We start from the raw sequence: 23,102 nt of genomic DNA on the forward strand, positions 1-23,102 counted from the left end.
GTGCAGGATGAAGGCCCAGTAGATGATGCAGGTGCGCTGAGACGGAGGCCCCAGTGCTGGCGAGTGCTGCCGTCACAGTGCTAGTCGCTGCTGGATGAAGCGAGGGCCTCACCCCAACACGGCCTTAGCTTCCTCAAAGGATGGAGCACCTTAGTGCCTTTGGCCTCATTTCTCATTACTGCAGGATACAAATTTATCCACATCTATCCATACAAGTCCAGCCAAATTGGACTTTTGGTGTTTCATAATGGCCCCTACGCCTGTTCTGCCTCTGTGCAGGCTTTTCCTTTGCTTTCACTGTTGCTCTATCTTCCTTGGCTGAGATGCTCTTCTTTCAAAAGTCAAGTTCAAATGCTTATTCTTTTTTTTTTGTTGTTTGGTTGTTTTAAAGATATATTTATTTAAGTAATCTCTACACCCAACGTGGGACTTTAACTCACAATTTCAAGATCCAGAGTCACATGTTCCACCGATGAAGCCAAACAGAAGCCCGCCCCTCAGATGCTTATCCTGACATAGGCTTCACTGGCCCTAGGCTTATCCTCTCCTCACTAATAAGGTGCAACCAGAAAGTTATCTATTAGCGTGTTTGTCTCACCCACTCTAGACTGTCAGGTTCTTGAGGGTAGTGAAGTTCTCCACTTCCTCCTATGTTCATTCTTTATTGCTCATTAAAAAAAAAACAAACAAAAAACAACCTGTGTTCCCTGTGCGTAGAGGTAAAGAAGAACAGCATTCAGTAAACACTGGCTGAGCTGATGCAGAAACAGGACTCGTGCTGGCTGCCGGATGCTGGTGGTGGGGCTGACCGGCACCAATGACCTGATGCGCCCTAGGTTGACCTTTTATTCTCAGTGTAAACATGTTTGCAAAGACCCTTGCCTCCGTGGGCCTTAAACTCCTAGAAAGGCTGAGTTTCTACTGCCAAAGCGAAACAAAGAACTGAGACCACTTAATGAGACGTTTTATAGATTGTTCAGAGGAAACAAAATCTGTTTGAAATCAGTGAGTCATTTTAGTTTTTATTACAGAATCATACAAAGCACTATTATCTGTATTTTTGAGCAGTGGCTTTCAAGACTTTTTCTTGGGGTGACTCACTGAAAAAAAAACAAAACAAATACCTTCTCCATCACGACCCAGGTCATATATATCCATTCATTCCCTCAATAAGCAGGTACTGGCCACCTACTATATGCCAAAAACTAAACAGAATACAGTAGTGAACAAAGAGGAGGGGAGGGAAGGAAACAAATCCTCACCTCAGAGATCTTACATACTAGTACAACAAACAAAACAAGCAAAACACACACACACATGGAAATAGAAGACTCGTGAAACAAAATCTCCTATTACCACATGCCATGCACTCTCATGCTATTTTTTCAAAAAAAAGAAAAAATGCTGGTCACACCCCATTAAAGCCATTAAGTTGGCTTCTCAATTTAGTAACAGGTTGAGGCCTGCACTTGGAAAAATACTGGTCTAGACAATTTATGAAGTAGGCAGAGTGGGTGCTGTTCCTATTTTACAGGTGAGACAGAGTGACATGCCAAGAGAGGCTGAATGAGTTACCCCCATTCACCCATACTGGGGGGGGGGGGGGGGGGGGGCGGGAAGCAATGTTGAAGCCTCACCTAGGGCTTCTGACTGGCCCCCTGCCCTTCCCATTATCCTCCGCAGCCTTCCCAATGGTCTTACTTCCTACTTCTGATATGAAATCCTGACTTTTGCCTGGAGCAGCTCTTCCTGCCCTTCCAGGTAAAATCGGACCAATACTTCCAGGCCTGTTTAGAATGCTTTGTGTTCTGAATGCCTCTTCTATGGTACACTGCCCTCTGGCTTCCTTATCATTTCTGCTATGCCACAACAGGCTCCTCTCCACTGTGACTTCCTTCAGAGCAGGCCTCCTGTTCCCCCCACCATACTACAATGTTTTACAGGGTGTGTATTAACAAATACATACGGAATAGAACTGAATTTGTAAGTGACTCCCAGGAGAGGGGTGCAAGGAAGTGCTTACTAGCCCGGACTGCAGGATTTAGCAACATCTATTTAAAAGGCTAAGACTGGGGCGCCTGGGTGGCTTAGTTGGTTAAGCATCTGACTTTGGATCAGGTCATGATCTCACGGTTTGTGGGCGGAAGCTCCCGGTTCGTGGGTTCAAGCCCCTCATCGGGCTCACTGCTGTCAGCACTGAGCCTGCTTTAAACCCTCTGTACCCTCCTCTCTCTGCCCCTCCCCCACTCACGATCTCTCTCTCTCTCTCTCAAAAATAAAAAACAAATAAATAAAAGGCTAAGAGACTAGAAAAGATACCACTGTAAAAAAGATCTCTTTATCTAGGTTATATAAGTCACACATTAGGTAGAGGCTTCAACAGTATAAAAAGTATACAATCCAAATGTTTTACCTTCTTAGCATCAATAGATAAATTTAGAACCATGCCAGTCAGTTGTGGGTTGCACAGAACAGAAACTGTCAAAACAATTCAAGAAAATGAGGGCCACTGTAGAAGTCCCAAAGAAGAACTGGATGGGCCTGAGGCAGGACAGGGGCCAGGGGTCCCTGGGAGCTCCTCAGCAGCAGGGAGTAAGGGCACCTTTGCTGTAATAATGACCATTACAATGGAACAACTGCCACCTCACCCAAATGCAGAAAATCAGTTCAAATTCTCAAGAATCTAAATGGCACAGCCAAGTCTAGAATTGTCCATCCTTGCTTTAATTAGTTTGGGTTAACAGAGCTAAGCGGTTGTTGCAAATATCTAGGGAAGGAGGGAAAGAAACCCTTTGAAAAGGGAGATGAACTTCGATTAAATATTGACCTAAACTGGAATTTTAAGTTTCAGTTCCTACCACCAGAGATGATGGGGACTCAAGGCTAATATCAGGTCAATTATAAGTAGCTATAAAATACTATATCTGTGATATAGTATAAAATATAATTTCAGTCCTATTAAAGGTAAGAAAAAAACGTAGATTTTAGCTAAATGACCTCTAAGTTTCATGAACATAGAAATCTATGACTTTATAAATACATACACACACATATATATACATATATATATATACACACATATACATATACGTGTGTGTGTGTGTGTGTGTGTGTGTGTGTGTGTGTGGTGAAAATTGAATTCCCCTACCAATAGTTTTCAGACTTTGTTCTGAATTAGAGATTCTAATTCTGTAGGACTGGAGTAAGGTAGGAGGCACTGCCTATTTAAACAGGCACCCCAGATTCTGTTGAAGATGTGTCATATTGAGAAACTTGCTTAACCTAACTCCTTAAATTAAAAAGGGGCTTGACTTGCATACATTTTTAATTAGAACAAAAATGGACGATAAAACTCAGGGACACCACACATGTAGTAACACTAAATAATAAGAGCATGCACAAATTTTAAAACCACATTTCTTATCACTGTTTTTTTGGGTTTTTTTTTAAATTTTTTTTTAACATTTATTTTTGAGACAGAGAGACAGAGCATGAACGGGGGAGGGTCAGAGAGAGAGGGAGACACAGAATCTGAAACAGGTTCCAGGCTCTGAGCTGTCAGCAGAGCCCGACGCGGGGCTTGAACTCACACGAGATCATGACCTGAGCCAAAATCGGAGGCTCAACCAGACTGAGCCACCCAGGCACCCCTCTTATCACTGTTTTTAATAGCATTTAGTCACATAATTTATAGTGGCATAGGTTTATAAAAGATGTTTAAGATTTGTTGGTAACTTAATTGTATCTTAGATTTTCTTTGAAAATGAAAACAGGAGAGACAGTTATGAGTTAAAGATTTCAGGACGACATGTTGACTATAAACACAAAAGATACACTGATAGCAATTCTATAAACAGCAAATATAAATGTAACTTATTTAAGTCCATTGGTTCACATTTTTAAAAGCACCCTCATTTTTTTAAAGTTAAGTACTATATATAAACGGTTCATGAAAGTCTATTGTGGACAATGATATATTCAGGCCACCTAGTTGGGGGCGGGGGGTGAATGTATGGGACCATCCAATCCAGAGTCTGATTTGGAGCTAAAACCGAACTGTTCTGTGTGACAAAACAGTGACAAGTAGCATCATCAGTTCCTCAGCGAGTACACTTCCCAAAGCTCGCATCCTCCTGGTGACCCTCCTCTTCTGCTTTGACTTACACATACCTTTCTTTCAAAAAAGCAAAAAGTATAAAAGTTCACCAAAATTCTGTAAGTCACAGTTTGTATAGCACTAAATGATAGTAGCTTTGGCATCTGATATAGTTGCCTTTGCTACAAATATTTTCTTCACTCTGGGTCAAGGCGAGGTAAGACAGGAAGAATAAGATTCCCAAATGCGGAGTCTTGAGTTATGAAGTATCCAGATGAATGTGCATGTGCGTGCTGGAGGGAAGAGTTTAAAAAAAAAAAAAAAAAAAAAGCAATTAAGCTATTAAAAGTCACAGTTTTTCAACCAAGGCATTAAAATTACTTATCCCTGAGACAAAATTTATTTTAAAAATTAGTTCTGCTGCTGCTAATTTTGTTTAAATACACGGGAGATGGACAGTAATAAAAAATTCGTATTAACAAGCTGCACCAGGCACTCATTTATCAGACCCACTCTCTCCTCTGTGATTCTCTAAAGTCAATAATGAGTCAAAGACATGAATTACTTTGTTCCTTGGAGCAGGGAAAACTAGCAACAAAGATCCCAGAGATCTCCTCTTAATCAACAAAGCAGGAACTTGAGAAAGAAGGGCAGCAGTTGGGAAGGGAGCCGATTACTGGTGATTAAGACACCAACATTTTGTTGAGAATGTTGTAATGTAAGTAACAGAAAACCACCAGTGACCTCCCTCTATCGCTAGAGAAAAGAAGACTGTTTTTAGGTTGCCTGAAGTGAGATGATCTTTTATGTCTCTTCCAATTCTGAAATTCCAAGGTTTAAAAGCATAAGTAATGATGGCTTGTTCAAGGTCTCCGAGAATGTTAAACTATCCAAGATCACTGTAATACTAAAACTGTTTATTATTACTATGAAGAGCAAAATTTTAAAAACTGATGGATTATCACATTCCTATGGTCAGTGTGAATCTTTAAGCATATACTGACCATTAAAAAAAGAATCCAAACAACAAAGAACAAGTAAGACTATTAAGGGATGTAACGGCATGACAAATTCGAAAAAAGTATGTACATACCATTAAACTAGGCAGTTTAGCTTTTAACATCATTCTGTCCATCCAAATATCCTAAACTCTTTTGTACACAAGCAATCCCTTGCCAGGTACGGCACAGAATCAATCATGGCGGTGTCAAAACCATAAAAGATACTTTCATTTCTGCTGTATTGGTCCTTCAAATCCTTTGAGCATGACTGAACATCAAAAAACCATTGCAATGATGTGCGCAACGCTTTTATTGATATCATTCCACTGAAATACAAAATAGGAATTGCGCTGGATTCCAAGATCCAGGAAATCTCCAATGAGACAAGAATGTCAGTTACACTTGGCTCACCTGCAAAGCTGCCTTTTGTTGGGCTGCAATATGCTGCTGCTCAGCATGATCCCGGAAGTCCTTATTAAGAGAGGGTCTCGAGAGTGCAATGCTAAAATGGGAATCTTAGTTATTTGGCTGTTGAAAGTAGAGACTTCCTTACTTCTGAATCACATTTTTCATTTATATATTCTTTATAGGGATAAAAAAGGCCTTCCAGAGTAAGTCTTTTTTTCCTTCTCCCACTGTCGACGTTAATTTATATGAAGAAAGCCTATGTTATTTACTGGGGCTTCGAATTACTTTTTTTTTTTTTTTTTGATGATTTTTTGGGGATGATTTATGGTCCCTTACTTTCAAACAGATCTGAGGTTACTCCAGTCTATCATAAAGTTACATTTATGATGAAAACAGAAGAACTGAATGTTTCAAGCAGAAGGTACAGCAAGTGTAAAAAAGCCCAGGGCAAAAGACCTTGATGTGTCTGAAGGAATTAAGAGTTCAATAGGATTGAAGGTCAGGATTGAAAAGGGGTGAAATGGGTTAGCAAAAAATGATGCTGGGGAGGAAGGCAGGTGCCAGGATATGAAAAGCCTTGTGAAATACATTAAGAAATGTAGACCTTATCCTAACAGTAAAGGGAGACCCCCAAGAGTATTAGAAGCAGAGAAGTGACATGATCACCAGTACCATACGATGGCTCTGAAGGACCACCACTATGGCAGACAGTGCTGGTCACCTCAACAACTGCTGGTCTTCTTATTTCCTTGCCAATGGAACACAAACTTAGTTCTATTATCGGTGTTTCCATGCTTCAGGGCCGGCCAGGCTCATCTCTCAGGGGGTGAACTCTGGTGGGTGTTAAGACAGTGCCATTCCCCTTGCTGGTTTCTGGCTTGGGCAAGAGAAAGATACACAATTCTGGGCAACTAGACTTGATGGGTAGTCTGCCAGAAGGCTTCTGAGAACATTTTCCATGCTCTTGCAAAAGGAACACAGGGGAGGAACCTTCTGGCTTTTGCCTCTATAGGTGGCTCAGTGTAGAGGTGAGGCTGAGGCTACTGCAGTCGTATTTTGACCATTAGGGAGCTGCTGACCCACAGAGAAAGGCACAGAGGGAAGCCAGAGCACTGCTGACACTGTTGGGCCACCGCATGACGCCACTCTGGACACCCCTGCTCTTCATACTCTTGGTTAACGTACATCCTAATGTACGTGCCCATTTTCTTGGTTTTCTGTTACTTTTAGATTAAAGCATCCTAACTGACCCAACTGATAAATGTATTCAGGAAGACTTAAGATGACAGGAAACTTAGTGAGGAAGCAGCTGTAGTAATTGAGGCAAGAAATGAGAGTGGCCAGGACCAGTAGCAATGAAGAAGAATAGATTTGAAACACATTTCAACGTATAAACATAAAAGAATGGTAAATGCTTTGAGATAGAAATGAAAGGATAATAATAATAAATGAAGGTCACACTTATGTAGATCTGTACCATCCATTGAGACAAGAAACCCAAGAATATTAAGTAGTTAGTTAGAGGCACCAAGGTAAGAGGAGTTAAGCTCGGGACATACTAAGTTTGAAATGCCTCAACGACATCAGAGTGGAGGTATCCAGGAGGCGGTTTGGGACTTGGGAGAGAAAACTAGATAAAAGTTATCAGCACATAAATAACAGGCTGTGAAAGCGGATGCAGCTGTCCAATGGAAAAGATGTGAGAAGACTGGGAAACTGGATCTAGAACTGAACTCTGAGGAGCACTGACATTCACGAGACAGGCAGTGGAGAAATGTCTGCAAGAGAAATCAAGACAGTGTGACACTGAGTGAATGGAAGCCAAGGAGAAAGAGTATCTGCAGAAGGAGGGAGTGATCAGTGGTGTCAAATAATGTTAACACGTCTCATAAGAAAAGGACTCTGACCTACTGGACTTATCTACAATGAGGGTGCAAGTGACTTAGGGGAGCACCTATTCTTGGGAAGCAGGGAGAGGGGGCCTCAGGACCAAGTGGAGTGCACTAAGGAGTAAAAGGGAGTCAGTTAAGATGAGGATAAACAGCACTTTTAAGAGGTCTGGCTGAAAGAGAGAGGAAGGGGGGCGCCTGGGTGGCTCAGTCGGTTAAGCGTCCGACTTCGGCTCAGGTCACGATCTCGCGGTCCGTGAGTTCGAGCCCCGCGTCGGGCTCTGGGCGGATGGCTCAGAGCCTGGAGCCTGTTGCCGATTCTGTGTCTCCCTCTCTCTCTGCCCCTCCCCCGTTCATGCTCTGTCTCTCTCTGTCTCAAAAATAAATAAACGTTAAAAAAAAAAAAAAAAATTTAAAAAAAAAAAAAGAGAGAGGAAGGCTAGGGTGGTGGTTAAATGGGGTAATCTGAAGGAAGAGATGTAAGAAGGCAGAAACTGAACACAAAGATCATCAAGATACCTAAATTTTAGCAGCTTTACAGAACGCTTAAAGAGTGGGATGCTGACAATAATTTCAGTAACAAACAAAAACCACACAAATCCTTTTCTTTTTTAAAAAGCAGGCTGTAGGGAACATTAAATATTCTAGTTAGAATTCAAATATTTAAAATCCAACAAAATCTACTTGTCTAATTTTTTCAAATCTAACTAGGAAACAAAACATAACATGTAAATTCCAATATTAGAGAAATAAACCACTGCCAATCAACTTGAGGTATTTTGTCCAAAATATTTTTTATATCACTGAATATAAAACCCATATTATTCGTCAATACCTAGCTCCAGGATGATTTGTTGAAGATTGGTTCTGCATGAGTAATTTTCTTTTCTCTTTGTCCAGTTCTGCCAAGATCGCAACTCTGTTCTTGTTTTGAAAACCTAAGAAAGACAGTGGGTGGAGGGGAGAGAGAAATAAAAAAACATTTTAGAGATATTTTTATAAACCCAGGCCATCTAGAAACCCAGAAAGCAAATTCTATTCTCTAACGAGATAACAAACTCACTAGTAAGTCGCTTCCCTAGATGGTTACTGTCTTCCCACTGCCTACTTCCCAGTGGCTTTACCAGCACGGCCCAGGGATACATGTAAAGTCCAATACTGACTGAGGGACTCGAAAGACTTAGTTTTAAAGAACTGTAATCACCAAGGTTTTCAGGAGGAAAACAGCAACAGACATGCTCAGACCTAAACAATATTTCTTTTTCTCAGCTGCTTTCATTCAGAAATGACGCACAATCTTTCAAGGAACAAGTCAAAAAACGGTGACTGCCCACACAGCAATTCTGGGAAAGAAATGGAGCCTAATGGGGGGGGGGGGGGGCAGAAAGATGTGTCTGTTAGCAAGTACTTAACATTAGGCTTTTGATTTTTAAATTACAAAAGATCTAGAGCAGAGGGGGCAAAGTGCTGGCCCAGGAGCAGCATCCAACTAGGTTTTTAAAATCTGAAGTAAATGCCAACATGTAAACATTGAGATAATGTAAACAAAATTCTCAGACTTTTTGCTTCTCTAGAAACATGTTGAGAACTGGCAACAAGGGATCTGGATACCCCATGGTAAAAATTAACTAGAACGAACAGTCCTCACCTTTAATGGGCACTCTCTAACTTATTGCAGTCCTTATGCAACTTGTTTATACGCCCTGTGGGCATTTGAGTTTCTGATCCCTAATTCAGAAGAAAACAAATGGAAAGATAAAAGACAGGCAAACGAACCTCAAAGTGAGGTCTCTGTAAACTGAAGAACGCCTTCCAAGGGAAACGAGCACTCTCCCATTTGTATACACGAAGTTACATATATGTAAAGCAAGTTACACCACTAGGTATATTTCCACCTATAGGACGAGACTTTTCTCCACTTCTCAGAAGAGGCTAATGCATTCTTAGAAGATAATTCTGTGGTTCCATCTTTGTAGGAATTTAGAGATACTATAAATAGAAAAGTCCTGAAAACTGGGGCACCTGGCTGGCTCAGTCGGTGGGGCCTGCAACTCGATCTCAGGTTTGTGAGTTTGAGCCCCACATTAGGTGTAGAGATTACTTAAAAAAATAAAAATAAAAATAAAATAAAGTTCTGAAAAGCAAATTTAAAAATCTGATAGTGTCTAAATTATGTGATGAGCAAAATAAATAACCACACTGGAAAGTACTGATCTGCTGTTTACAGAAATATCAATTTCCCTCAAGATTAATTTGTTCACAAAAAAATGTTTTAGGGTCACTATCAGTAAAGTAATTGTATGTACGTAGAAACTGTATGTACAAAACATTAAAAAGACTACATGAAGATAATTTGATAAATAACGTTTGGATAAATACAAGCACAACCGAGTTTTTCAATGCTCTTTGTGTATAAATGCACATAAATTATTTTTATTTAAAATTTTAAATGTTTATTTATTTTTGAGACAGAGAGACAGAGCATGAGCGATGGAAGGACAGAGAGAGAGAGGGAAACACAGAATCAGAAGCAGGCTCCCGGCTTTGAGCTGTCAGTACAGAGCCTGACGCGGGGCTCGAACCCATCAACCATGAGATAATGACCTGAGCCAAAGTCAGATGGTTAACTGACTGAGCCGCCTAGGCGCCCCAACGTAAACTATTTTTAAATGTGTTTCCTCCAGGAAAAGGAACCAGAGTTCTAGGTGCATGTCTTAGGGCAAGAAAAAAAATCAAGAAGGGCCTGGAACATCTAGTGGTCAGGAAGCAAGAAGTTTTTTAAACAATGTCCAGGGTAGTGCTGAAGACAAGGAAGCCAACTTAAGGTTAGCCAGGCTGTCACAACTGGAACGTTAAAAAGAGAATAATAATTATAGCTAAATAGAACAAATTCAATCTATGATAAGCCATGACTTCATAGAAAGATACAAAAGGGAAAGTTAAAATACATAAAAATATAGTTGTAAAGAAGGGTGAAAATAACAGTTATTATAATTAATAATTAGTTATAATAATTATAGTTAATAATTAGGTCAGTGCTAACATTTAGGGGTTTGTTTCTCCTATTAAATGTGCCTGTTTATAAAGTATAGCTGAATACTTTTTTGTTAAGGTACAGGGAGGCAGGGGCAGGCACAGGGAACAGGGGCTAAGTCAAACAGTTCCAGAAAAAGCAGGTTAGGTACTAAGAACAGGAGAGGTGGATTCAGTGCAGGTCCTCACCCATACACACCATTTAAAAGGGGACCCAGTGGCAATGAGCACCCATGTCACACAATGACCAAGTAGAAACTCTGAGTTCTAACTGGATGGATTAGTGAAATATCCTAAAGAAAACTAACTGTATAGACCTAATAATCCCGGACCTCTTGGGAGATGAAACGCATGAAATCCTGGCAGTAAAGCTACCAGAAAAGGGCAATTCATAATGAAAACAGAACACAGAATATTTCATTCAGGGACTAACTCCAGGTTGTAAGAAACCAAAAATCTGTGAGATCGGCATGAGCTTGCAAAAATCCCATTAACTAACTTAACAGGTAAAGTTTAATTATAGAAGGGACCCAGTGCACACCACCACAGCTTTTAAGCTTTTAATCTTTAAAAGCATTACCAAATCTTGGGTTTTGGCTGAGAATCAAACTTATCAAAAACACTAAATCTTGACTTGTCTGAAATTTTGTTTTGTTTTTGGTAGTGGTAAGATTACTGTAACCCTAGGAAAGTATAGAAAAATTACTAGGATCCTGGGAAAGTACAGAGGTAAGAATCTGAGAAAATTATTATAGCCCCAGGAAGATATAAAAAACAAGTACAGAATGAGTAAATTAATTAATCATGGGTTAATATTTTAAAATCGATTTAAGTGTACTAAGTTTTGCAATAATTAGGGATGTGTTACACAGTCATATTAATTATAATTCTAATTTAAACTATTAAAGAGAATTTAACTAAATAAGCTTATAATCAATTCTACAGGTTTAAAAAATGTTATTTTAGAACTTAGTTTATTAGATGAGTAGGTTTAATACACTGTCAATTAAATTATGAGCAGTGATGAGTATTTTCTCCATGCAAAAGATCCCCTCAGACTTCAAAGAATTCATTAGAATATTTAAACAAGGGGTCGGTCACTGGCTTGGGCTAGCTCCTAGCCTTTCCTCCCTGTAAAGAGGGGATAATGCTTATCTCTGTATCTCACTTGTGCCCCCATGCTCCCACCCAGAAGCTTAAGTTTTATCCTTATAATTCCTCTCTTCCTACCCACATCTAACCAATCACTTAATCCAACTAATTTTATGTCCTAAACGTCTCTAAAGGAACTTCCTCAATCAACTCCTTTTCCAGCCTAACCAAACAAAATGATCTCTTGCATAATATTCTAGATCTTAATGTATAACTACAGGCAGCTGAGAGCCACAAAGGCTAAACTTTATAGGAAAAGGGTATGGTCAGATCTTTTAGCCTTTTATATTCTAATCTTGTCTAATGCCCCTGAAACCTATGCTTCCTTCTTGATTTTTAAAAAATAATATATAGTATTATTTTACATGTCTGTTTTGCACAAAACATTTACATTATAAAAGTATATAAAAGTCAACAGATAGCACTTAGGGAGTAATAATAACTTATTGCAAATTTGAAACTTAAGGCACAAACTAGGTAGTTTATCTGGTTGTATTGAATGATGTTCATGCTCTCTCTCAAAAAATGAATAAATGTTCAAAAAAGGGGGGGGGGGGCGCCTAGGTGGTTCAGTTTGTGAAGCATCTGACTTCCGCTCGGGTCATGATCTCGCAGTTTGTGAGTTTGAGCCCCGCATCAGGCTCTGTGCTAACAGCTCAGAGCCTGGAGCCTGCTTCGGATTCTGTGTCTCCCTCTCTCTCTGCTCCTTCCCTGCTCATGCTCTCTCTCTCCCTCTCTCTCAAAAAATGAATAAACGTTTAAATAAATAAATAAAGTATAATGTTATGTAGTGAGAGTCTCCCACCTTTAGGGTTTATACAAACAAACTCTAGGACACCAATATAACATTTAACTGTTTTATTATACTCACTACATGAGTTTTTTAAAAAAAAACACACACCTATCTCGTGCCATAATTTAACATTGCTACATTCTTTTACACATTTCATAAAGTTACATCCAACTTTTATATTCTTAGAAGCGTAAGGGTGTTAAAGATACATCTCACGTGCAGTACATAATATTCCTTTATAATTAACCTGTTCCCTAACAATTATCTTAGAATAAAGCAGCAGTCTCTAAAATACTTCTACTTTTAGAACTTTAACCCTACCTCCATCCACAACCATATATATATTCTCATCTCCACATTCATTCATAGAAACATTTAACTCCTACACATTTTTTGGTCACTAAAAACATTCTTGAGGAACTAGCCTCACGTCAATTACATTTAAAACCTAACAGCTTGGGCACCTGGGTGGCTCAGTCGGTTGAGCGTCTGACTTCAGCTCAGGTCATGATCTCATAGTTTGTGAGTTCAAGCCCCACACGTCAGGCTTGCTGCTGTCGGCCTGTCAATCCAGAACTTGCTTTGGATCCTCTGTCCCCTCTCTCTGCCCCTGCCCTGCTTGAGCTCTCCCGAAAACAAATAAATATTTTAAAAATAAAAAATAAAACCTAACAGCTGATATTCACTTTACATGAATAGCTCTATCACATGTAAACAAGCACTAACTGGAATTCTTTCTACTGAAAAAAACAAAAAAAACAAAAAAAAAAACAACTCTAAAGCTAAAGAATGAAAATTATTTTCTTTGTTCAGTAGGGTTATGAATCATCCACTTTCCAATTACAGTTGATAAACTGCTTTCATAGCACTTTTTAAAAGATATTTTAAAATATTATTCAAATCCTTTGAGGTGGTTATCCTACAAGCTAGATATTCTTCACAACTATACTTTTTTTTTTTTTATCTTGAGGGAAAGAGAGAGAGAGAGAAAATGTGAGCAGGGGGAGGGGCAGAGAGAGAGGAAGAGAAAGAATCGTAAGCAGGCTCTGTGCTGACAGCACGGAGCCCGACGTGAGGCTCAATCTCATGAACCATGAGATCATGACCTGAGCCGAAATCAAGAGTCAGATGCTTGACTGAGCCACCCAGGTGCCCCTTCACAGCTATACTTTAAATCAACGTATCATACTTAAGGTACCTGTTTTGTATTAAAGGAAAGTCACTGTGGCACTATTAGTTTAACATGTTTTAAGTTATTTATTGAATCAACATATATTTATTGTGTATGCTTTATACACAGGCACTAGATAAAGTTCTAAGGATACAATGATAAGCCAGAACTTGGCATGATTCTAGCTCTCATGGCTGTCAGAGTCCAGTGAGGATAGAAATGATCAAATAATTACAGAAATGAGTGTATACTTAGAATCTAAGATGAGTAGTCTGAAATAAAGAAAGAAAATTCTATAAACATTTATAACAATCATTACCATGGGAATTAATGTCGAGTAAACTTGACCTAGACTGGGAGCAAGTGCACCAGTGAAGGCTTCCAGAGAAAGTAATGCCTGAACTGAAATCTAAAGGATAAATAAATAAGTTCATTAGGGGTGGGGGGAAAATGATACTTCTCCCTATGAAAAGAGCACTGTAGCTGCAATGCTGAGATTAGGCTACACAAGAGAAAACAGGAGACTATTACAGTAGAACAAGCGAGAAATGACAGGCCAGAGAAGTGGGAAGATAGGAACAGATCCAAGAGCTATTTAGGAAGGTGAATCAACAGGACACTGATAGAGTAAATATAAAGTAAGGAATGAGGAAGGCGTCATGGATGGTTCCTAGATTTCTGATATGGTGAATTCTTTCTATTTTTCTATTGCTGCTGTAGCAAATTACTACAAACTCAGTGGCTTAAAACAACATGAAGCTATTATCTTACAGTTCTATAGTTCAGTGGTCTTACTGGGCTACAATCAGCGCTGCATTCCTTTCTGGAGTCTCTGGCGGAGAATCTGTTTCCTTGCCTTTTCCAGCATCTAGAAGCTTCCTGAGTTCCTTGGATCCTGGTACCCTTTCTCTGCCTTCAAATCCAGCAACGTTGCATCTCTCCGACCCTTCTTCTATTGTCATTTCTCTGACCACAGCCAGGAAAAAATTTGCTCCTTTTAAGGACTTGTGATTAAAATGGGTGCACCTGGATAATCCAGGATTATCTTCCCATCTCAAGGCCCTTATTAACCTTAATCACATGGCAAAGTTCTTTTTGCCACATAAGGTAACACAGTCACAGGTTCTGGGGATTATGATGTGGGCATCTTTGGTGGGGGAGGGACCATTCTGCCTAATGATATATGTCATGTACTCCGTGGTTACAGCTCAAACCTCATCCAGGGGAGACTGCTTGATGTCTAAGTCTTAGCAGAATAAAAGCATATCACATTAAGTCAACATGAGTTGATTATTACCAATAATTAGCTTCTAGGTATCTAGTGAATGGCAAACACTTCTTATATCCGGTGAGATCTAAAACTCTTAGCCACCTTTTGGACTTTACTGAAAATACCTATCAAAGGAATAAACACTACTGTCTGCTCAGATGATCTCCCTGTGTTCAAGTTCTCTCTCAGACCTCATGGACTTACTCCCTGTAAGCGACTGCCACTTTTTCTACCTATTTGAGGTTTCCCATCTTCAGGACTGGCTAAATAAGATGATGAGTGATCTGCTTGAACTGACCTTTCCTCATCACTCATTTTTTTTTTTTTTTTTTTTCCCTCTTAAACTCACAGGGCCTTTTTTCATTCAGTACAAGGATTTTCTGCCTCATAATAGATGCAGAAGAGATACAAAGATTAAGAAGTCTCTGCCCCTATTCTAGAACTCCCAATTTTTTCTTAGATGCTATAATTAGAATGTTCTAATCCCTCAGCTAAAGTGCAGTATGGGAAAACATGGGACGTGGGCACAGAATCGATTTGATTTCTCATCTAAGAACTACCAGTTACTATTTAATATTGGGAAAATCATCTCACTTTGCAGGACAAATGGGGACAATGGTAACAACTTCAAAGGATGGTTTTATGAAATATAGGGAATATAGCATACAGCCTGCCATGTGGTAACTGCTTAATAAATACTAGCTATTACTATCTAGCATTCTCTATTAGTTAACATCACTAGATTCTCATCAGCCCCATTCTGCCAATCCACTTTCAGTGAATAGTTTTTATTACAAAGAATAAAGCTGATTAGCATGCAGCTTTCTAGGTTACACTCACAGGACAGGGCTTCCAGGCCAGGCTGAATGGATCTCAAGCTCTCTCCTAACTATACATACTCTATGAAGCTACTTTACAGCAAATTCTGCCTCAACTCAGTTTCATTCCTATTTGAACCTGGGGCCTACAGATCAATCCTAGCACATCAGAAAAATACTGTACTCTTTGCTTTGCAGTTAAAAATGACACAAAAATGGGGCACCTGGATGGCTCAGTTGGTTGAGCGTCCACTTTGGCTCGGGTCATGATCTCACAGCTCATGGGTTCGAGCCCCAGTCAGGCTCTGCTGACAGCTCAGAGCCTGGAGCCTGCTTTGGATTCTGTGTCTCCCTCTCTCTCTGCCCCTAACCCACTCGCATCCTGTCTTTGTCTCAAAAATAAATAAACATTTAAAAAAAAATTTTTTTTAATAAAAAAATAAATGACACAAAAAGAAATCTAGCTTCAAAAAAAACCTACTGTAGGGGCGCCTGGGTGGCTTGGTTCAGCGTCCGACTTTGGCTCAGGTCATGATGTCACTATTCCTGAGTTGGAGCCCTGCACTGGGCTCTCTGTGGTCAGCACAGAACCCACTTCAGATCCTCTGTCTTTCTCTCTCTGCCCTTTCCCTGCTCTGTCTCTCAAAAATAATAAACATTAAAAAAACAATTAAAAAATAATAATAATCTTTAAAAATAAACAACCTACTGCAGGTTCAGTTGGTTCAGTTGGTTGAGCATCCAACTCTTGATTTCGGCTCAGGTCATGATCCCAGGGTCGTGAGATTAAGCCCTGTGTTGGGTTCTATGCTGACAGCACAGGGCCCACTTAGGATTCTCTCTCCCTCTCTCTCTCTGTATCCCTCGGGATTCTCTCTCCCTCTCTCTGTGTCCCTCTCCTGCTCTCATGCATGTGCCCACAATCTCTCAAATTAAATGAATCTTAAAAAAAAAAAAAAAAACTAAAAAATAAAAAAAAACCCCAATTGCAAATTGCATTTTTGCATCCACACTCTCCATTTTAAAATATACAAATGCAAGAATTTAAAAATGATTTTTATCCTTCAGTGAGATAAACTCTTAATTAGGATGTAGTATACCTTAGTACAAGGCTTAAGGGTACGTTTGCTTTTCTTCTGGGCTATAGATGGTTTGGGGTAAGATAATATCTGGGCGTGAGGTCAAGCAAGACACCTCCCAAGAGTTTTGCCACCCCACTCCCACACAGCACCCTGAAATCACAGCTAAGAGCATCTAGTATGGTCCCAAATCAGTAGTTCCCACCACCTGATCTGCAGGGCTTATAATTATTACTATAAACATTTTGAGATAACTATAAAAGAGTCAAGGAAAAGAATTCACATTTCTTCCTATTTCACTAGGTTTCTCTGTGTCTGAAATCAGGTTGGTCCAATTGGTTGGACCAATCCACACGTACATAGGACCTTGATATTTACCAATAATGAAAGATTCTTTACATAGTACCTTGGCCAAATAGCAGTTTGACAATCTGCCTCTACATGTTAAAATTCTCAAAAATGTTACTCATCCATCAAGTAGTTATTAAGAACGAACCAAATGTTCCATACTACGACAGATGCTAAGAATAGGAGACTTCAGTGATGGTTTGCCAAGAGCTTATGAAATTAGCAGTCTTGACTGCTACCACAGTATGACAGACTGCTAGATCTGCTAGAGGGCTCAGTGAACACAATGGGATTCTGTCTTCTATACTAGAGACAAATTAACAAATTGCAGTATACAGATCAGGATTTCTTTTTCAGTCATGGTTCTCTCAGTTATCATTATAAGATAATTATGGCACTTGGCATTCAATCTCTGTATTGAGTAGTTCCTATACACGTAAACAGTACAGAAATAATTTAATATAGAGAGTAAAATGCAATACATCCAAATAGGTAAGAATTTTAAAATTCACTTGGAGTCTAGGTGCATGATATGGACTCCCTCTGCTGGTGCCTAATAGCAGCCCAGGACACCAACAAAATCATGGACAACAAAAGCCAAAAGGCTAATCTAAATTCGCTTCTATTTAGATTAGGGGATGTTTCACAGAAGATGATTATGGATAAATCAAGAACAACCCTAAAAATTATTGTGTTTTATTGCAAATGTGGAAAAAAAATAACCAGTAAACTGTAAATCTCGATTATTTGTGATATTAGAACAGATAATTTAAAATTTATTTTCATCTGGACTGGACTGTGTGATTTTTTTTTTAGCAGCATATTTCCTTTCAAAAATAGACATATCTTTGATTTTATTTTGGTTCAAATTAAATTACTTTTAATCTGATAACTTGATGAAAAGAAGAGATCAAAGACCAGAAGGGAACGTTGACCCTGTGATTAATCCACAGAGCACACAAATCACACATGGTTATTTGAGAGAACAGAACAGTTCTTAGCTAGTTACAACTGTCACCATAGCTAGCTTTTCACAACATTACACTTCTATAAAACTCAGGCAACCTTTAGTTTGCCCTAAATGCAACTAATATACTAAAAAAGTTTACATATAATAAGACAGCAGACTTCCAACTTCCAGTACTGGCAGAGTAGTTTGGTTAGACCAACCCTGCCACTGTAGAAGTTTAAATTCTGGACAAAGGATTAAAAAATCATTATGTGAAGGCACTAGAAACTAACCCAAATCAGGCAGAAACTCCAATTAGGGAGATTTGGGAGATTCATGACTTTTTGTTCAATTCACAGTCTGGATTGCCTCACCTTACTGGCTTTTGAGGTATCAGAGGACAGAGTTCAGGGCTGGCAGAGTGGCCAGAAAATAAGGGGAGAAACCCAAGAGGGAAAGGCATAGGGAGTAAAGCCTATAAAATCCACCCAAAGTGTTTGCTTCTTGCTAAAACTACACATGTATGGGGGAAACCCCGGGAGATTTTGCAATAAAGTAGCAGCTGGAAGCTTACAAGACTGAGCAGAGATTTCAGCTACTGCCCAACACAAGGAGACAAGAGTTTGGAGTCTGAGTTGAGTTGAAGGCTTGCATCTGCTAGAAGTCACATTTCAGAGGAATACAAAAAGAATCCAGAGTCTCTACAATGTATTAGTCATAATATCCAGTATCCAATAACAAATCACTAAGTATAGCAAGAAAGAGGAAAACATGACCCACACTCAAAAAAAAAAAAAAAAAAAAATACAGTCAACAGAAACCAACTCCAAGATGATCCAGATGATGCAATTAGTGGTGACAAAGGGCTTATATCCAGACTCTTAAAAAAAACAAAACACTTCATAATAAAAATAACCCAATTTTTAAAAAATGAACTAAACACTCAAATCACATAAAAGGATTTACAATGGCCAGGAAGTACAAAAAAGAGCTCAACATTTGTCATCAGCAAAGTGCAAGTTAATACTATAATGAGATGTCCCTTCCTGTCCTCTAAAATGACTAAAATTAAAGAGACCTATAACGGTGTATGTAGAGCACCCAGATTTCTCACACATTGCCAGAGGGAATGTGAAATGGTACAAGCAGTTTGGGAAAAGGTTTGGCAGTTTTTTATAAAATTAACAATATACTCAGTTGCTCCACTTGTATCTATTAATCCAAATATCTACAAAAAGACATATAAACGAGTATTTTCAAAGCAACTGTATTCACAATGGCCAAAACTGAGACAACCCCAAAACCCCTGAACAGGAGAATGAATAAAAAAATGGTGATAAATACAGAGTAGAAAACTACTCCAGAATAAACGTAATGAACTATTGATACATGGCATGACAGTGAGTGAAAGCTGGACACAAACAAGTACACACACTATGATTCCATTTATATGAAGTTTAAGACAAAACTAAGGTTAAAAAAATCAGAACAGAGAGGATAAAAACATATGGGTCAAAAAAAGTTCAGAGTTGATAGGGAAAGGAAATAGAGGTTTGCTTTCAAGTTGTAGAACAGGAAACAACTTACAAAGTGGGATTTAATACTTTCTAGAGATTAAATTTTACTTTGTAAAACTTTTTTTTTAGAGAGAGAGTGAGTGTGAGCAGGGGAAAAGAGCAGTGACAGAGAGAGAGAGAGAATCTCAAGTAGGCTCTAGGCTCAGCACAGAGCCTGATGTGGGGCTCGATCCCACGACCCTGGAATCATTACCTGAGCTGAAATCAAGAGCTGGATGCTCAAACAACCAAGCCACCCATGCACCCCTAAGACTTATTTTTATTTTATTATTTTTTTTAAGTTTATTTATTTATTTTGAGAGAGAGAGCACACACGCACGTGAGCAGGGCGGGTAGAGGGAGAATCCCAACCAGGCTCCACTCTCAGCTTGGAGCCTGACTCACGGCTCTAGCCCATGACTGTGAGATCAGGATGTGAGTTGAAATCGAGAGTCCAATGTTCAACTGACTGAGCTACCCAAAATTTATTTTTAAATAAAAACTCCTTCTCTAGGATGTGTCTGACTTGATTTGCTTTAGAGAGCTTCTAAACAGAGATGTATATGAAAGTTTCTAGAACAAATGAAGACAAAGGCATGGATATTGCCTGGTGATAATATAACGTCTTAAAAGTGGTTCTGGGGACGCATGACTGGCTCAGTTGGTTAAGCGTCAGACTCTTGATTTCGGCTCAGGTCATGATCTCACAGTTCATGGGATGGAGTCCCATGTCAGGCTCTGTGCTGACATTGCAGAGCCTGCTTGGGATTCTGTCTCTCCCTCTCTGCCCCTCCTCCGCTTGTGTGGGTTCTCTCTCTCTCAAATAAATAAACATTTAAATGAATGAATGAATGAATGAATGAATGTGGTTCTGACATGTGGATGCCTGGGTGCCTCAGTCGTTAAACATCTGACTTTGGCTCAGGTCATGATCTCATGGTTCATGAGTTCAAGTCCCACATCGGGTGAGCTCAAGCCCCACTTTAGGTGAGCCCGGCTTCTCTCGCTCTCTCTCCCCCTCTTGTGGGATTCTCTTTCTCTCCCTTCCTCCCTCCCTCTCTGCCCCTTGCTCACTTGCGCCCTCTCTTTCAAAAAAAAAAAAAAAAGTGGTTCTGAGGGGTGCCTGGGGTGGCTTAGTCGGTTGAGTGTCCAACTCCTGATGTTGGCTTAGGTGCTCAGGTCATGATCTTGAGGTTCGTGGGTTCAAGCCCCCCATTGGGCTCTGTACTGACAGTACAGAGGCTGCTTGGGATTCTCTCCCTCCTCCTCTCTCTCTGCCCTTTCCCTGCTCTCTCTCTTATAATAAATAAATAAACTTAAAGTGGTTCTGACTGCAAGTAAAAGAGAACACAGGTTTACACTGTGAATAATCTTAACACAGGCTAAAATACAGGATTAATAGGGGCGCCTGGGTGGCTCAGTTGGTTAAGCATCCAGCTCTTGATTTTGGCTTGGGTCATGATCTCACAGTTTGTGAGATGGAGCGGGCTCTGTGCTGGCAGTGTGGAGTCTGCTTGGGACTCTCTTCCTCTCTCTCTGCCCCTCCCCTGCTCTTTCACTCTCAAAAATAAACAAACATTTGAAAAAAACAAACAAACATAGAATTAATAGCTATTAAGAATGTTATATATCTGATACAATCTTGGACTTACTTCAAATACAGGGTTTTTACTTTTGCTATTCATTTTTTATTCTGACTACAGTTAACTGCTGTATACTAACTTTTCTATTAAAACATGTTCACTATTATGGGGAAAAGTTCCCATTAATAACAAGTTCCAGCATGCGTTACCTTGTCCTGATGGGTTTGCTGCCATATCTTCCTATTTTGCTTCAACTATGTTCAGTGGCAACTGGTCAACAATTTCCAATCTCCTGTAAAAAAAAAAAAAAACGAATACGTGTACAAACATATAAAATGCACCATACTTTAATAACAAACTAAAAGTTGTCAGGAACAGCTAGCTTTCCTACAATGAAACATTTGCAGTGTCTTCGTCTCATCAGAAACATACATCTGAAAAAGCACACAGACTTAAATCACAAATTTAAACTCTGCAAAGTCCTCAAGTATTTAATTAGAACGTTAAGTGTTTATTCTTGAAGATGTTGATACCGACATTTAGCATTACTCTCTTTAATATACACCATTACGTTGTATTTACCAAATACTACCACATATATCAACCGATTGACAGCATCAATATGAGTGCTAGAAAGAAAAAAAATCATTCCGCTATGGTGCTTTTGGATTCACTTAAAATATATCCAGCAACTACTGTGTATACTAAAAGCTAAAAAGGAAAACAAGCCTAGAATTTACCAAGTATATAGTCTGCACCATACACTAAGATGCTTGAAATTATTTTACTTATCAGCATTTTATAGATAGGGAGATCCGTGCCCAAGGTCACAAAGCTAGTAAGAATACTTTGGGCTGTTAGTTTCCAAACTTCGTGGTTTTTGTATTAGGCCTTGGGGAGATCGCAAATGAGCAGGACCCTACGCCAGCCTTCAAGGAACATACAATCCGATGGGAAAATATACTCTCATTCAAGCAACCATACGAAAAAGTTTAACGAACGCGCTCTTTAAAACGCGTAACTAGTGCTCCGGAAGCAGAGAGGAGCTGATTCTTTCGACGCGATGAAGGATGCCTTTACGGGAACCCCGTAAAAGTACAAGGGCTAGCAAACGGATTGCGGTTTTGAACAAAATATCGTTAGGCGCTTCCTCGGCAGAAGCACAGGGCGAGGCAAGCAGGTTGGGTCGGGAAGAAAGAGGGCCATCTAGTGAAGGGGAACGTTGACCGGGGATGTGACAAGGAGGCACCCGCGACTCAAAGGGCCCTTGCGGGAGGGCGTAGAGGGCAGGCTGGGCGGGGGCTGCGGCCGACACCACCCAGAGGAGGGGGAGTGAAGAAGGTGGAGAACCCGCTACCCTGTGGCAACAAAGACAGCGGCAGCAGATCCGCGCTGGCGCCACACACTTCCATCCCCCGGCGCCATCAGGTGGTCCTACTTACCCGGGCCACGAAAGCGTCCAGGACCCTCCACGCGTCCAGATCGCTCTCTCAAAGGGGGCGCGACCACTTAAACACCTGCAAACAGAGCCCAACATGCGGCCCTACAACCTTCCCGCCCCCGCTACGCTTCCGCCTCCTGCCTGACGTACACTGGAGGGAGCGGAAGTCCCGCCTCCCGCCTCCAGACAGCAGCGGCTGCCAACTGTGATTCGTGCTTTAACTGCTCAGCGCAGGCGCCACTTCCCTTTTGAAGAGTGACAGCCGAAAAAGCTCATGGGAGATGCAGGCGGTGCTGTTGGGGGCGGGGCTCAGGGAGACGCTTGTCGCCGGCCCTGCCGGGCAGGGGCGGAGCCGAGACCGGCTGAGACCTTAGCACCGCGAGTGGCCCTTTTGTCAAAGCCACCGTTCAGAGAAAAGTCATTATCCTGGCCAGGCCTGTGACGATAGGAATCCACTCCGGCCAGGATAAGAGGAGGGCCAGTCTTCACAGGCAGGGCTGGCTTTTATTATTCAA

At 40.3% G+C, this 23,102-nt stretch overlaps 1 protein-coding gene across 7 annotated transcripts; it reads right to left on the reverse strand.

Annotated features, from left to right (window-relative positions):
* Positions 1-1,009: 1,009 nt before the first annotated feature.
* INIP (INTS3 and NABP interacting protein) lies at positions 1,010-22,749 on the reverse strand. 7 transcript variants are annotated; one of them, XM_019454169.2, is made up of 5 exons: positions 22,589-22,749; positions 21,356-21,438; positions 8,230-8,332; positions 5,509-5,599; positions 1,010-4,389 (listed from the first exon to the last, which is right to left on the reverse strand). In XM_019454169.2, the coding sequence occupies exons 2-5, from the start codon at positions 21,378-21,380 to the stop codon at positions 4,294-4,296; spliced, it is 315 nt and encodes a 104-aa protein (XP_019309714.1). In that variant the 5' UTR covers positions 21,381-21,438; positions 22,589-22,749; the 3' UTR covers positions 1,010-4,293. The 7 variants fall into 7 exon arrangements, 6 of the variants coding, with proteins under 6 accessions (XP_019309714.1, XP_019309713.1, XP_019309715.1 ...); XR_008424313.1 differs by lacking the exons at positions 21,356-21,438; positions 22,589-22,749 and adding exons at positions 5,190-5,423; positions 14,400-14,910 and having other exon boundaries at positions 4,276-4,389; XM_019454168.2 differs by lacking the exons at positions 21,356-21,438; positions 22,589-22,749 and adding an exon at positions 14,400-14,620.
* Between the last annotated feature and the right edge of the window lie 353 nt (positions 22,750-23,102).

This window comes from Panthera pardus, unplaced genomic scaffold (assembly GCF_024362965.1).
Source record: "Panthera pardus isolate Hobbes unplaced genomic scaffold, ASM2436296v1 HiC_scaffold_20, whole genome shotgun sequence".
Lineage (NCBI taxonomy): Eukaryota > Metazoa > Chordata > Mammalia > Carnivora > Felidae > Panthera > Panthera pardus.